The sequence below is a fragment of the Augochlora pura genome, chromosome 3 (genome assembly GCF_028453695.1).
Source record: "Augochlora pura isolate Apur16 chromosome 3, APUR_v2.2.1, whole genome shotgun sequence".
Lineage (NCBI taxonomy): Eukaryota > Metazoa > Arthropoda > Insecta > Hymenoptera > Halictidae > Augochlora > Augochlora pura.
The window spans coordinates 6,699,667-6,715,687 of record NC_135774.1 but is presented as its reverse complement, the minus strand read 5'-3'; the positions used below and the strand labels follow the sequence as shown (position 1 = coordinate 6,715,687).

Sequence of the window (16,021 nt, the reverse complement as noted above, 5' to 3'; positions counted from 1 at the left end):
AGAGAGAGAGAGAGAGAGAGAGAGAGAATATAAAATGATACAGATATAATAAGAAATTAGAATCGAAAAAAAAACTGCAACCGATACATGGTACAACTTTGTTCTCTCTAACAGTTTCGAGAACAAAAGCCAATATCATAACCGTTTCGAACTCCTGATTTTCATTATAAAAATACTCATATACTATTACACCGTAATATAAAAATATTAATATATTTTAATATACAGTTACAGGTTTGGAAGACTGCTAGTATTCAATCAATTGACGCACGTGTTACACGAAACGATTTTCTTTGAAGAGTCGGTCACTCGCACTGATATTCTCACTCATGCTGTTCCTTGTGTGGTCCGATCGGAAATGAACGCTCTCGAAACGAACGTTTCTCACCGATCCCTATTAAAAAAAATATCGCGAATTGACGGGACACCGCCAGCGTTCTGGCTTCTCTAGCGGTAGGCTCGGTTGAGAATAATCCCACACTTCCGGCACGCTTGCGACATCTGTCGTTCGAATCGTAGCGGCGCATAGTGCGGCCATGCGGGACAAAACTATCAAATCCAAATACATATTCTTGTATGACAATATCAAATTTTGTCGAATTATTATTGTATGTTTATGTATATATACGTGTCATATAGTTAGCAAGAGAATGTCTATCACTTTTTAGATGAAGCCTATGAATTTTCAACTTTAAGTTAACATATCTCAGAAACAGCACAAAATATCCGCAAATTCAAATAGTTTGTAATCCATTGTTTGTTATATTATAAGAATCTGAAAACTTTATATATATATATGTAAAGAGAATGTACTCCCTTTAAAGTTGGCGCGCACAATATATGTCGCTAAATGTCTCGCCGGGGATTAAACAATAGATTGAACAATAGATTGAGCAGCTGCCACGTGGAGAGAAATAGTGAACTAATTAATAATCATAAACAACGAGTTGATAAAAGAGAGACGAATAATTAACTTTAATTGTCGTTTCTTTTACTTACAGGTAATTTGTAAATTTTGTACATATTGTAGTTATAAGAATACCGATTACAATATAGAACTTTTACTTACAGAGAAACAAATTTAGTTAAATTATTCCAAAAAAATGCCTCCGACATAAAACAGATTATAAAACGATAATATATTATATTTATAATATATAGCATTGGCGACAAGAAATGAAAATCGCTTACGAAATACCAGTATTTCATTAAAAACACCGTCATTATAAATACTATTTTAGTTTGTTACATTGTTTGTTATATTGCTTATATTTCAATACTGTTTTAGTTAAAAAATTAAAAAAATTATACAAAAATAAAATTAATGTTTTCGATGACACGATATATATTTTTATCTTCCATTAAGTTTGTGAGAATAAAGAGTAAAAGAATATAAACGTTCTTTAGTCTAAGAATAGTAAACAAAACAAATAAAAAAAATACCAGCAGAACGGACAAAAATTTCTGTAATTTATATATTTCTACTATTTCATTTTTTCATTCGAACTGTTCGAACGACTCAACTTCTAACAACGACAACTACTTATTTGAAACTCGTGATATAGCTGTTTATTAAAAATATAAAAAATTAATATAGTCTCCCGTCGCAAAGGGACCGCTGAAAGAAAATTCAAAATTGTCGAAATGTGCATCTCATATCTATTTTTTCTTATGTTTTCTTTTAAAAGGCTGTTAACGAACCGAGGGCAAGTAGGAGGGTCCGGCAATACCTTCCGTGACCGAGGTTTCTTTTATACATATCATTTAATCGTGAAAGCTGTTTTCTGGTGTGTATGATACCTCATGTGTGCCATATAAAATTTTTATGTGATATGTGCAGAAATTAATAATAAGTGAACCCGTCGAAGTCCATAAATGATATCGTAATTTAAATAATTCAGTGTCCGAACAGAATTGATAAAGAACACCGTTAAAAGACAAAAGGAGTTTGTTTGCTTGAGGAATGTACAAAATGTTATTAATACGAAACTTTTACCATTTAAAACTTGAAACCATTTATGAAGACGTATATCCCTGTCATGTTCGGAGGATAGTGCAGTGGACCTGTTATTGTACAATGTATGATGAATAGCATATCTGATCTGTATACGACAGTTTCGCGATCGATGAAAAACAGTTGAAATTCGCTTGTAAGAAAACGAAAACTTTTAAGTCGAAAAAGTCACTATCGTGCAGTATGTATGTATTCCGCGGTTCCTTCCACAAGACGTATTAAATCGTTCTATGTCAAGCTATTTTTGCTCGACTCTTCACTCTAGTCATTTGTTATTTCACTAAAACTTACTATATTATCTGTAATTATTAATAATCGTATATAATAATAAAACAAATTCATTACGATCCATTCTTGTTGTGGAAATTAATTCTTTAATTATACTTTTGTTAGAAACTATTATTCACCCTATTAAATAAACATGCAAGCATGTACCATCGGTGGTACACATAGCATGGAATATGTTAAAGTAGGAAATCGTTCATCACTATCGATAATTTCTGTTCATCACTATCGTTCACAGACAAAAGCTGTGCCATTCTTCATACTTTGTATGAGCTATGGCGTGAATTTACAACTAAATGGTTGAGTTTATTATTAATAACATTTCTGAGATTTTTCAAATTAATACGAAATTCAGAAAGTTCAGTCTCCTTGTTCATTCCTTCGAGCGCCGCCTAAACGAAACCCTCTCCTTTCGTCGCGCACTGAAACGAAGCAGTGTTCACAGTGTTCAACGCAGCAGATTGCATTTTCGCTAAGGAAAAAGTTATTTCAAATGATCTCAGGAACCCCTCATTTCCCGGAGTTACAGTAATTTCTATATAGCCATACTTACTAGTAATTAAATTAATACGCATATAAAAAATGAATATCTCACACAGTATTGGTACCTATGATAGGTTATTACAAAGTATAAATCGAACAAGTAAATCTTTACAAGATATTAAGTCTAATTTATTAAATGGAACTAAATTACTTAATTACTTATCAAAATTTATTAGCGATGTGAGGAACAATTCTGAACTTACAAAAAATGCTGTAAATTTGCCATCAAGAAATACAAATTATAAAGAAAGTAGACAGAAAGAAACAAAATTACAATTTGATGTAACTGAATGAACCGCTAATGTACATTACTTCATATTTGACACTCTTCTGCAAGAGATACGAGAAAGGAAAAAGTTTACAATGATGAACTGAAAAGTTTTTAAATATTTTTCTATTTTAATCTAAAAGAAGGGGAAATAAATTACAAAATCGAAAATTTGAAGAATATTTACTACAATTATATTGATACAGGACAGTTTCCAGATGAAATCTGCCATTTTTTAAAGTATCAGATGATTTTTAAAGATCAGAAAAAGGAAACATAAAATCTTGAAGATATGTATAAAGTAGTCAATGAACGTGAATTCAGATTTCCTAATGTAAAAATAGTTTAAAAAATATTTATTACCGTGACACACGGTTACATAGTTAATACGTTAGATTACAAAGAATTTGTTAATAAGATTACAAAGCAAAAGTCCAGAAAAACTGTTATTTAAATTAATTTTTTAATACAACAAATAAAATTGTATCATTTTAATTATCTCGTATTAATTATATTTTTATTTTTAAATAAAACCTCAATAATAACTATATTTGTCATAGAATATTATAACATATTATTGCGCCGACGTTCTCTTAGTAGTTGGTTAGTATGGAGTGTGTAGAATCAGACATCCAGACCAATTTCTTTTTTATTTTATACTTATTCTTGTTAGTTTAGTGATGCATTATTTTCGTTTTTATTTATGCGTATGCGCGCTCATATTTGTGTATGCAACAGAAAGAAACACTTAGATAAGGAAGCGAGAAAGTTGACAATTATATGATGTTTTAAATAAAACATTAACAATCATAATAAATTAAATGTTTCAAAAATAAGTTTTTGTAATTTTTTAAACCTACATGACACATAACGACACATTTGTGATTCGTTTTTATTTTTATGGTCATTTTTGTATGCGGTGATTACAACAAAATTTCTCGAATTTATTCATTTATATATGTATATAAAATACATATTTAGAACGTAAAATATAGTCTGTAAAATTATATTTAAACAATTTTTTTAATACAAAATTTTAATAAAACTGAATTAAAAATTATTTTTTTAACAAATACAAAAAAGTTGATTATTTATGATAAAGTAAAAGACACAAGGTGAGAAATTAGGTGGGCTGCTTCTTTGGCAAAGATCTTCCGCTAACTCTTTCTCTTGGAAAAAAGGTCTCCTCTCGACGAACCATCTCATCTCCCAAACAGAGATCTCTTATCTCCGAGACATAAACAGTACGCCGCCTAACCGGCGACCATGTCAGAAATCGCTTATAATAATATATTATACATTTTTTTGTCTTTATTAACAGATACGTATAATGTGTGGCATAACGGGGACCACTGATGACTGTACACAGTATAGGTCGACGGTATGAATATTGTAAACATTGTTGGTAAAAATCGATGTTAATGAAATAAGTGTCGGAGATCGAAACTTTAACTTCTCGAGAAATTTTATGATTGAGTGATACTTCTGAATCTCATTTACATATCTTATAATATACTTTCGGAATTGAATTTTTAATTAACTCAAACTACATATTACTAATCAGTCGCGTACGTATAAACGTACCTACGAGCAGCACGTCGATGCCTACGTATGCATGTCTTTGCAATGTGATAATTTGCAGTAATTGTTAGAAATGTGCGTTGATGTGAGGTGATTGATGTTCGCTGCATGACAGAATGAGATACAATGTTTAGGCTGCAGCGATGAAACTTCGGAAAAAGTGACGATCGCAGCTGCTCATGATTCTCTGTGCTGCGTGAACAGGCAGTTTACGGTTAAACTTTGAAAACGAAGGTTCAGCTCTTGCGTCCGTTTGAGCATAGTTAGTGTCAAATTGGTTAGTGTTATTGTGTTAAACTTTAACAATTTATTATACTTAGCTGTGCAAATTAAAATTAAGATGAATTATAATTTATTATTGAAAAATATTTCTACAGTATCCGCAAAAAGTATTCATGCATCACTACGTGCTCTACTTTGAACGGCGATAACATTATTTGTAGAATATTAATATAAGAATGAAATATACTAAAATGTAGGAGACTGACGCAGCTTTCAAATTATATAGTATTTCATTAACGTATAAATATTTTATTACGAGGTAGAAAACAAAATTCTTCTTATTTCTTATAATAACCATCGAGAAAAAATTTTTAATTACTAAAAAATTTTTAAATACTTAAATCAAATTGAAGTATTCAATGAGTCATCGCATTAAAATATATCATGATTTCAAAAAATAAACGCTATAAAGAATTTAATACATAATACTGTGGCTTATAAATTTTTTTAATAAATGTTACAGTATGTATCGTGTTATGTTGCATAACAATGAAAATGAATTTTATTATTGTTATTATACCAAGTCTTGCTCCGTTTATTTATCTTTTCGCTTATAATTTGGTATTTTAGAAACGTGGCTGAGGACAAGTCGAGATTATCTTGAGAAATAGGTTTATGCTCCCTTTCAATGACAAAAAAGTGGATGTGTTTTTTGTTTTACAAAACTCTTAATTCCATTGAAACGATTGCACAGAAGTAGTTTGCAAAGATTTAAACAAATTGTGTAACCTTCTATGTGTGGATATTAACAATAAATTAAAACACATCCGGAAAGCCTTCAGATTAAATACTTGTTAATATCTTATTAACAATATGCTCTTGGTTTGATTTTTGCTTTTTCTTATTATTTATTAATCTTTTACAGTGAAATATTTATTGCTTGTTTCTGTAGTATTTTCAAACATGTACCTGTTTATTTATTATGTTGATATATGTGTTACATATTTTTATATAATGTATTTATATCCCGTAACAGATTTTGATGTGTAATACTCGAAACATATGTATACACTCAATGTATCGAGTACTCAGTAATACATAATAAAAAATGTTTCGAATAAAATTTAGAACAGTAAACAGTTTCTAACAAAATGCAATATAAATTTATTAATTAGATTTGTACGTAAATTCTGTGACACTGTTTTTAAAAAATTACTAAGATACTTAGGTTGAAAGTTAATTAATTTAGAATATCTAATTTTTTTGTAAGCACCTGTAAGATCGAATCATTGTAAAGAGCGGCGTGATGTACGAGTGACTTACCCCTTGAGATAGGATTTTCGCTGAGATCGAACCTGTCGGAGGGTCTCTTCGCAGTCTGGCTCGGCCACAGGTTCAAACCTAGCAACGACCACTGATGCGTGTTTACCGGAAAGATAATCAGAGCGTAAGCACTATTCGACACCCACGAAAAAACTGTCCATCGGGATTCCACTGAATGGACTATGATCGCAAGAGCAACGAATTGCAGAAGGGTGGCCGACAAGTGCCTCACAATCATGTTCGAAAAGTATCGGTCAATTCCGAGGAACGCGGATCGCATCCACCGCCGTTCTCACAGAATCTTTAACTCACGAAAGACGATGAACGACTGATCACGAAGCAGCAACGCGGGCACAGCACATGTCGGGCCCCTACTGCTACAGTTACTTCTGCCAGGTATTTACCGCTATCGCTGATGATTTGATTGCACGGCTCTTCTTATAACATTCGGACCGTGTATTTGCAAGTATGGTCAGTGAACATCGTCGGAGCGCTCCAGTTAGAAATAGAAAAATAATTAGCGGTGAAACGGGGAACTATAACAATAGTAGTAATGTGAAATATATTCACAGAAAACATTAGCAATGATACGTATAAACAAGATTAAAAAAGAATGTATCATTAAATAAATATCATTAAAGATGTTTCTAGATACAAATATCAATTAGAATAAATTTAACACCTTATCCGTTATCTATCATCATCAATAATGAAAATTCTGTTTTGGTCACCCACAATTAGAGTGTGGATTTTATGTATTTAATACAAGCATAATAGATTAAATACGGAACGAAAATATACGAAATATCGAACGGAATATACCTAATCAACATGAAGAGTACGTGGAATCGACCAGCGCTTCTACTTAATCTCTTCTACTTTTCAGTCGTTATTGGCTAAGCTATGGGCTGGACAAAAGACTTGGTCAAGTACATACATAGATCGGATGAACGTTCCCCTTGCCGCGTACGTCGTTTACTTTATTGAAGCGGGCGACCAAGCCCCCTTGTCCCTCGCGCCGAAATTGAAGAGGCCCATCGTTTGATTTTTGATTAGAATTTTAATAACACAAAATAAACCTTTCTTAGTTGGAAATGAATTTAAGAGAAAACCCAAACCAAAAGATGCGTGTATTATGTTCCTACGTGTTTTCATACTACTATCCTGAATTCCAGAGTCTAGAATATTGACACGCATGTCGCGATGAGCAGCGGACCACATGGCTGAAAAACGTCGTACACGCGTTGCCAACGAATATTTTATCGGCCTTCTCGAAATGTAAATTGTTTTGACATTCATACCGGACAGTTTCTTCTTCAGAAATATCTACAGAATTTGATCTAGGGTAAAACTTTCTTGCTGGACAAAGAACTTTTCGCGAAGATACAAAAATATTGCTGAGAAACTACGCACGTCAGCGATTTTTACATTTTGACAGTAGTTAATTATGATCAAAAACAATGAATAAAGTGTATGCCACTGTATCCGAGCAACTCTCTTCTATTATTTGAAATAAATTGAAACTACCTAACACTTTTTTTATACTTTTTTTTTGTTTGTCGAAAGTTCTTTGTTTTTATGTGTTTGGGAAGAGGACCTCTATAAAAATTACTCAATGGTTATTGAAAGACAAAATTCGTGTTGAATAGTATAACTGGCTATTGTAATATTCCTGTAATAACCGGGTTGCGGATTGGGTTGTGTTACCCTCTCAGATAGGGTCGCTCTGTGAACAGAAATAGGCAAAATGTTTATCTAAATAAAAATTCTGAATTACGAATAATAAATGAAATATGTTATTCGTTACTCGAACGTTCGGCTTCGGAATGCAAATAATTGCATTCGACGAAAATTTATCCGACGAATATAAATAATTTTTTTATTCGTAGCGTATTTATTTATGGCGTTGAATAAAATTTTTATCTTTTATCTTTCACTTTTATTGGAAGGCTTCGAATAATTATAATAATAATTGTTACCGTTGTCAAGCGTGCCGAGCGTCGAGTGGCTCGAAAGGCTCGACTTGACTTTCAAACATCAATGCGACTAAAAAAAGGCATACAATTTACGCAAACAGGAAATCACGTGCAAATAAAAATTTAATCATTTACAGTTTCTAATGTACTTTCATAATAGTATTACGAATGAATTGACAAATTGATACGTAATTTGATGTAGCTGGTAAGAGATGTAGTGCTATGTAGAGCTATATTCCTCGCAAGATAGGAGAACGAATCCTTAGTAAACAAAAAATTATATTTTACAAATTTATTTTATATTTTTAATTTACTATTGAATCAAATTAAAATAATACATATATTTCATCAAAATTAGTAATGAAAATACAAAAGAGAATAGAAAAGGAAATAGCTGTTTAAGTTAAAATATTTTGTTCAGGAAGACTCAAATATGCATCTAAATATTTTGCTTCTATATTATTAAAGTTGCTCACGTCGTATTGTGAAATTGTTTTCCAACCATTTCCTATTCTTCTTAAAGAATGGATTCATTGAGACTATAAAGATATTAAACCCATAATAATTAGCACGGAAGACCTCGTGGTCGGACATGATCATTAGCTAATAAAACGTACATTGTTGCGTACAGTGTTGCAGCACCGAAAATCGCGCATACCTCGCTGTCCTTCCAACTGGATTAGGCGATATACTTGAAGGAGCCTTTATGGCAGGCAAGAAGAAGAAATGTGTTTACCATGAATGAGTGAGAAAGAGAGAGGAAGAGGGACAGAGGAAACAAGCGGACTTGTAGAATGTACAAAAGTTATTTTTGTATTTTTGCAGACTTGTTGTTTTTGATCCATTTGTCCACTATTATTTATACATATAACATGAGACTATCTATCGTCATAAAGTGAACCCGATCATACGAGTTATAACAATAAAAAATACATACTATAAACAAATCATAAATTCATGTAAAATAGGGATATAAAACGACATCAATTATAAATAAAGAATAATTTTAAAAATGTCAAATTTCTTGAAACGTGTTGTTAAATAATAGAGATATGAAACAAGTAATAAATATTAAAAATAAATTAAAGTCGTATGAATATTTTTGCGGCGTGAAAATTTGATGTCTTTCATATTTTTTTAATTATGTTGGTGAATTTTTTGCACTAAATCGAAATTTTGTTGTATTTTGATATTTATATATGTACTCTACCTTAACTCTTCGTGGACGCAGTCGCTCGACGAACAAACGTCGCTGTGGAGAAAAGGAATTGGAGCGCGTGTTTTATTTGTAACATTTTTCCATTCATTGTCAGGACTTTCATTATTGTCATTAATATTTAGTTCTCCATCACTTTTAACATCATTTGAAACATTGAAACTTTTAAGCCATACAACCTTGTTTATTCCTTGTAATATGTATAAATTTTTCATATACTCTATAATTTTTCCGAGTTATTTTTCTTGGAGATAATTCTCTCTTTGGTTTGTGCGAGAGGATATTTCCTTTTTTATTTACTATTCAGAATTCGCGTCGAAGGAGAAGTATTGTATTTTTTGGATATTTGTGGAATTTATCGAACCTGCAGAAGATGCGGAAGGAATTCCCGCGGATAAGATTGGATATTATTCAATAAGTCATAATTGTTTAGTGTCAGTGCAATAGGATAATGCTCAGGTTGTAGAAGGAATATTCCGAAGTGCGAACCCTGTTGGAACACTACGTGTAAAAAACTGTGAAAGTGAATTTTGTATTAACCGTTCATACCTTGCTCGGTCCTTCGTTCCTTGCTTGATACTACCATAAAACTGGGACTACCTCAACACTGTGCACCAACTTGATGACTTGTGAACTACATTTCAGAACAGCAGATGCACTCTCAACTAAATGGGTGAGTTTCTTATTAATAACATTTCAATAACAGCTTCGCGAATTATTCGCTGAATTCTGTTTGGATCCGAAGTTATTTAAATTAAATTACAATATTATTTACGATCTTCGGTGGAATTACTTATTGTTAATCTTCACTGCATCATCGCATAAAAATTTCATATGGCACATGCACCGCATTATTTCGTGTCCGAAAAATTAGTAGATATTCTTCAGACATTCTGAAATAAATATGGACAGCGTTTTTCTTAAAATTATCACTGTCACGTAGTAAAAACAAATTTGGAAAATTCACGCGTTCGAAGCAGAGTTCCGCCAACTGACTTGATTTCAGTGCAACGCGTTCATGTTCCCTCGCTCGCCTCTCATTAGCCAGTGTTTTTCGTTAATAATGCGTAAATAAAGCCGCGGATTGTATTTACGCTACGAAAAAAATGACTTCAAATGACCTCAGGAATCCGTCATTTTCCGAAGTTACCATAATTTTGAAACACCCTGCATATACATATAAAAGGATTTGTTAATTCGTCTGGTAGTGCCACTGTGAAACTGAAATTTCTTCTGACTCAACCATCATTCCACATTGTGAGTTTACATTACACGGAAGATAAAACTTTAACTACAAAGATCTCTAATTTCCATTCAGAAGAAATATGTTAGTATGTTAGTACATAGTAGTATACTACATAGGTAATTTACTATACCTATGCGTATCTTGTCGCTCAAGAAGAGAGACGTACACGATTCGAATGCTTTATTTATAATATGTTATTTGCCGATACGCATCCGTAACGAGAAAAAGACTTGGACGGTTAGTACATATTGTCTACAAAGGGTTATTATACCATGAGATATCTTTTACCTTCAATGTATATTTATTTAAATATGCGGCATGGAAGTCAAAGTTATACTAGCGTTCAAATACTTTCATGACTGTAATTATTAATTAAATTATTATTTTAGTTTAATTTAATAGTTACTAAAACATATATTGGGTTAATGTTGTGTATAGTTACTGTAGTGGGTTATTGTAGTCCCCCTTGATTAACCAGGTCTGGTTAGGATTAGGCGGCGATTGTCATCACTTATGACACTTTTTACTGTTGCAGTCAGGTGTAGTTCACTAGTTGTCCGTTCCATTTAGATAGAGTCCGCTATTGTACCACAATATTTTCTACAGAGTCGGTAATTTAGATCCTGACACAAAAAAACATTACAAGTGTTGTGTGATTCGTAAGCTATGTCCTAAGTGTCTGTTTTTGCGGTCTGTACAAGTCCAGCCGCCGATAAAGTAGGAGCAGCCCAACCGCAGCATCTACAGGGTAACCATAAATTAGTTATCAATTTTGACCTTGTTAGTTTCTTTTCAAGTGAGAGAATTCAACGACCCCCACATTCAATAATTTAACATCATAATTTTAAATTCGCTAATAAGCGAAATTAGTGTTCATTTGAGTTAGTATTCTTTCGAGCATTTATAGATAAATTTTGAATAAGAGGTATTGAAAATAGTAATTGAAATACTTATTGGTTTTATGGGAAGTAGATTTTAAAAATAGATTAATGATGTATGTCTTTTAAATGTTCTTTTTCTTTTGGTAGTGCTCTCTCTAGACTCAGTCAGCCAAGTCTGCTTTAGACCAGATACGTGTAAAATGCTTAGTAGTGTATTTTGTGAGGAAAATATGAATTTGGTACCAAGACTCTGCTGAAAGAAAACTAATTTTTCCACCGGATGCTTGCCGTTGCCAAATCAACGACAAATGTCTGTGAAACTTTATAGCAAAACGTATTGTCTGGGACGACAACACATTGGTGCCAAATTCGTGCGATATGTGCAAACAGATATGTATCTCGGTATTTAGCAGTAATAATTTCGGGACAAATTACATGCTGGGTAGTAACGACCATAATGAACGATGCTACGAATTATAACAAATTCAATGACGACGTGTCACTATTCGCATTTAAAAACATCAGAATCGAGACCTGATAATTCCGGAACCTAATTTATACTTCGTTCAAGGAGAACTGGTATAAAATGTAAACAGAACGTTCACATATTCGGTGTTGCGCTGATAGCTAAATAGCTGTTAGACAACGATGCTCAGGGCCAATTTAAACGGATTGCCATCGAGGGTCCTTGCATGCAAATAGCCTCATGTAGAAAAGTCCCAAAAATTGTAATCGGCCCTGGCCCGATCACACTTCTCGTAATTCTCGTAAAACGAAGTATAGCGTCTATCATTAATATTGTGACACCTTTTAAATCAAAATAACTGTTTTAAAACAGTACTAAATAACTTGAATATCTTTATAACTACGGAGGGGCTAGTTACTAGAGAATTACTAAAATAACTTTCTTAATTTTGTTATTACTTACAATGACAAAAGAAGATAAAAACTCTCGTTTCCTAACTTTCTTATTTGAGCTAAAATTCCATTTTTTAATTTATGTGTAACATAAAATGAGTGTCCGCGTCATAAATAACATTATAAAAATTGAACACGCAAGTAGATTTTAGAGCAGTTAGTAGGCATAAAATCAAGCGAAAAAGAAAATTTTTGATATGTGGCATCAGGTACAACTGTACGTAAATACATACCTATTACTCGAAATCAAAATAAATCTTACTTATTTAAGACTATTTCTTCCAATGTCATTATTTGAAAATATAGATTAATAATATTCATAAAATAATTAATAATTTTATTTTTTATTTTAAACTTGACCATTAAAATGATATGATAAAATGAAGTTTTGATTTAAAGAATTTCCACTTCTTTTTAGTCAACTATTTATTATAAAACACATACATATAGATTACCCAGATAATATTTGACGTTTGTGTCAAAGTAATTTTGTAAGTTGTTGTCTACTTGTATAGTTATCATCATTTATTTTCAGATACATATAATGGAGTTTAACATAACATCAGATGTCGAGAATGTGATCCACTATTGTCGACATTATGGTACATTAATATTATTTTGTTATATACCAACTTCGACGTTGACGAGCATATATTAAATGAACGAAAACAGAGTTTTGAACATCCAATAGTGGACACCCAATTTCCCTGCATACCTGACCAGACTCCTCTTCACAACTACATGAGGAGATTGTATTCTGTACCTCTATTCCTAATTCCATGGTGTGCACCATATGCTGCTTGACGAGTTTCTTCGAGTCACGGCGAACTAGCAAAACCCGAGTATGAACAATCTCTCTACTCATATCTGTCCTGACGTAATCCATCGAGTTCATTGCTTGCCCAATTACAATCTACATAACCAATGTTTTTGTAATCATTTCTTTTCGTAATCAAACGACGACTCAACGACCTTTTAATATATCTTAATATATTTGTTTAATATGTCCTTTAATATATCTGTTTCAATTTGGTCATATTCCCTAATTATTCTTATTTTAATATCTATTAGCAAAGGAAACTACCGAACTTAAAAATTCCGAAAATTATGAAATTTTGTACGCAAGTAGTGTAAGTCACCAATAACACAAAATTATTTTTTATTGGTACTAAATTCCTCTTTAAGGAGGTCAAATCAGCGCTAGAAAATTTCTGCATTTTTTATTTTTTCCTACATAACTTCGTAATGAATATTATTGCAAAAAAACTGTTCTCGTTGTGCAATTGAAAAAAATGCACTTTTTTTTTATCTAAATAACTGTACATAATAATAAAAACGATTGTTACATATGCAAAAGTTTTTATTTTAAGCAATCTAACGAAATGTAAAATAACATTTTGTTTTTAGAGTTTAGTATAAATTTTTGAAATTAATAGGAAATTCATGAAATCCTTGTTCGTTACTTCGAACATAGCTTTAAGCCGTCGCGCGCATAGCAGCAGGTTGAATCCTCGCGCGCTTGTCTCTTATACGCTACTATTGTGTGAAAAGGTTACTTGAAATTACCTCAGGAACCCCTCATTTCCCGAAGTACATTTTGGTACATCCATACGCACGGGTACTCAGTGTTCATTACGTAGCTACATTAATACAACGTTTTTCATTATTATTTTAGAATATACTAAAGTCACGAAACTAAAATTTCATCTTCCGGATTCTCTTTCTTTGTCCTAGGAGGCAGTTTCCGTTTTCGGAAGTTTATCCAAATATTTTAACATAAGTAACAATTTCGATTGAAAAATAATTTAGTTAATTGTTTCACTATCGTTTGTAAATTGTCATTTCCGTGAGCTAATTGAGGTAAACGAAATAGTTGATGTACACATATTACTTACTTCGCTTTAGAAACATACTCTACGTAGTTAACTATTTTCCAAAGGTTTTCTTGAATATAACGATTAACAACAAGTTCAAATACAAGTTATAAAATTTCGAAGTCAATTTCGAGCCTTTTACATTAAAATTTGACTCGACGAAATATGTCTTCCTGTTTGTAACATGTAAGCATATAATGACCTACTGACTAAACTATAATTATTATCGAAGTTGTTTATGCTACAAAAAAACATACATATACAGGGTATATTAAAATTATTGTAACTCCGGAATATGCGAGGTCCTGAGGTCATTTGGAGTAACTTCTTTCTTAGCGAAAATACAATCCACGGCTTTTTTTACAAGTTATTAACGTAAAACAGTGGCCATTGAAAATATGCTTCGCTCTGGGGCACGTACGAAAACACGAACAAGGAGTGAAATTTATGAATTTTTTACTACCTGACAATGATCATTTTAAGAAAAACTCTGTTTTTCTTGTTTCGAAATGACTGAAGAATATTTACCAATTTTTCAAACCCGAAACGGTAAGCAATTTAATCGTGACAACTGTTTTAATTTTTCGGTGTGCATAAAACTTCTATATAAAGAGAAGAATCACTTACAGAGAATATTTACAAAAATTATATATTTTAAACACAGTGCACTATTGTAGTTAAATACATTATGTTTAAATAATTTTATTTCTATTTGAAAACCTACTTCTTTCTTTCTATGCTTCGATTTTGAAATAATTAACCTATTTTCATCTTAATTCAATCAAGTTTTCAAGCAAGAAACCGTAAAGAATTTAAAGAAAGAAAGAAAGAAAGAAAAGTTAAAGAATTTAGATCTAGCAAATAACGTCGTATGATTTTCTCTCTCTAGGGTGTTTTTAACAAAAAGCATGTACAAGTATCCTGATTTTGCAATATTATAAATTATATGTATAAGTCGGTGAATAAACTTTTACAAACTAATAATATGGTAAAACTTGAACGTTTTAAAATTGTAAAATGTAAAAAATAAAGTTATGATGTGTAAATTGATTTATGAGTTCACTTTCTGACGAGAAAAATAATGACTGGTACATATCTGCATGCACATTTTGTATAGTAATTTGACTCTATTATAAAAACGGAGTTACTGAAAAAATAAATGTAATCATCCAACATTGCTTTAATTGATTCATGAAAAGTAATGAAACAAATATAAATATTTTTAGTTGCACATAGTATTTTCATGTACTATTTATTCCATACATATGTATATTCATTTTATACATTGTAGTATATTCATGTTAGGAAATTAGAATTTGGTCATAAAATCGAAAATACATTATAAACATAAATAAATACTATAACTCAAATACTATACTTGTATTATTGCATGTACAATGCACATTATACATATATGTATTAAAATATTATGTACTACATTTTATATTTATGAAATCATCTAAGCAAAGATTAATTTTAATTATGATAAAGAGTATTCCTTTATTTTATAAACACTATCTGTTTCATATCGTCATATACATATACTCCAAATTTGATTTACTTATACTCGTAAACATATTCTTGGTTTTATGAGAAACCGAACATATCGGTAAGAAAATTCCCTACGATCAACGAATTACCAACCGTGACCATGCAGGTCAGTCATGCGCAGAT

General features: G+C 31.5%; 1 protein-coding gene across 1 annotated transcript in view; it reads right to left on the bottom strand.

Annotated features, from left to right (window-relative positions):
- The window catches only part of LOC144467623 (uncharacterized), a 58,045-nt gene extending 51,529 nt beyond the window's left edge, over positions 1-6,516 (bottom strand). Inside the window, exon 1 of the mRNA XM_078176513.1 lies at positions 6,237-6,516. Coding sequence (XP_078032639.1) covers positions 6,237-6,516 — 280 coding nt within the window. The remainder of the gene's footprint in view (positions 1-6,236) is intronic.
- Between the last annotated feature and the right edge of the window lie 9,505 nt (positions 6,517-16,021).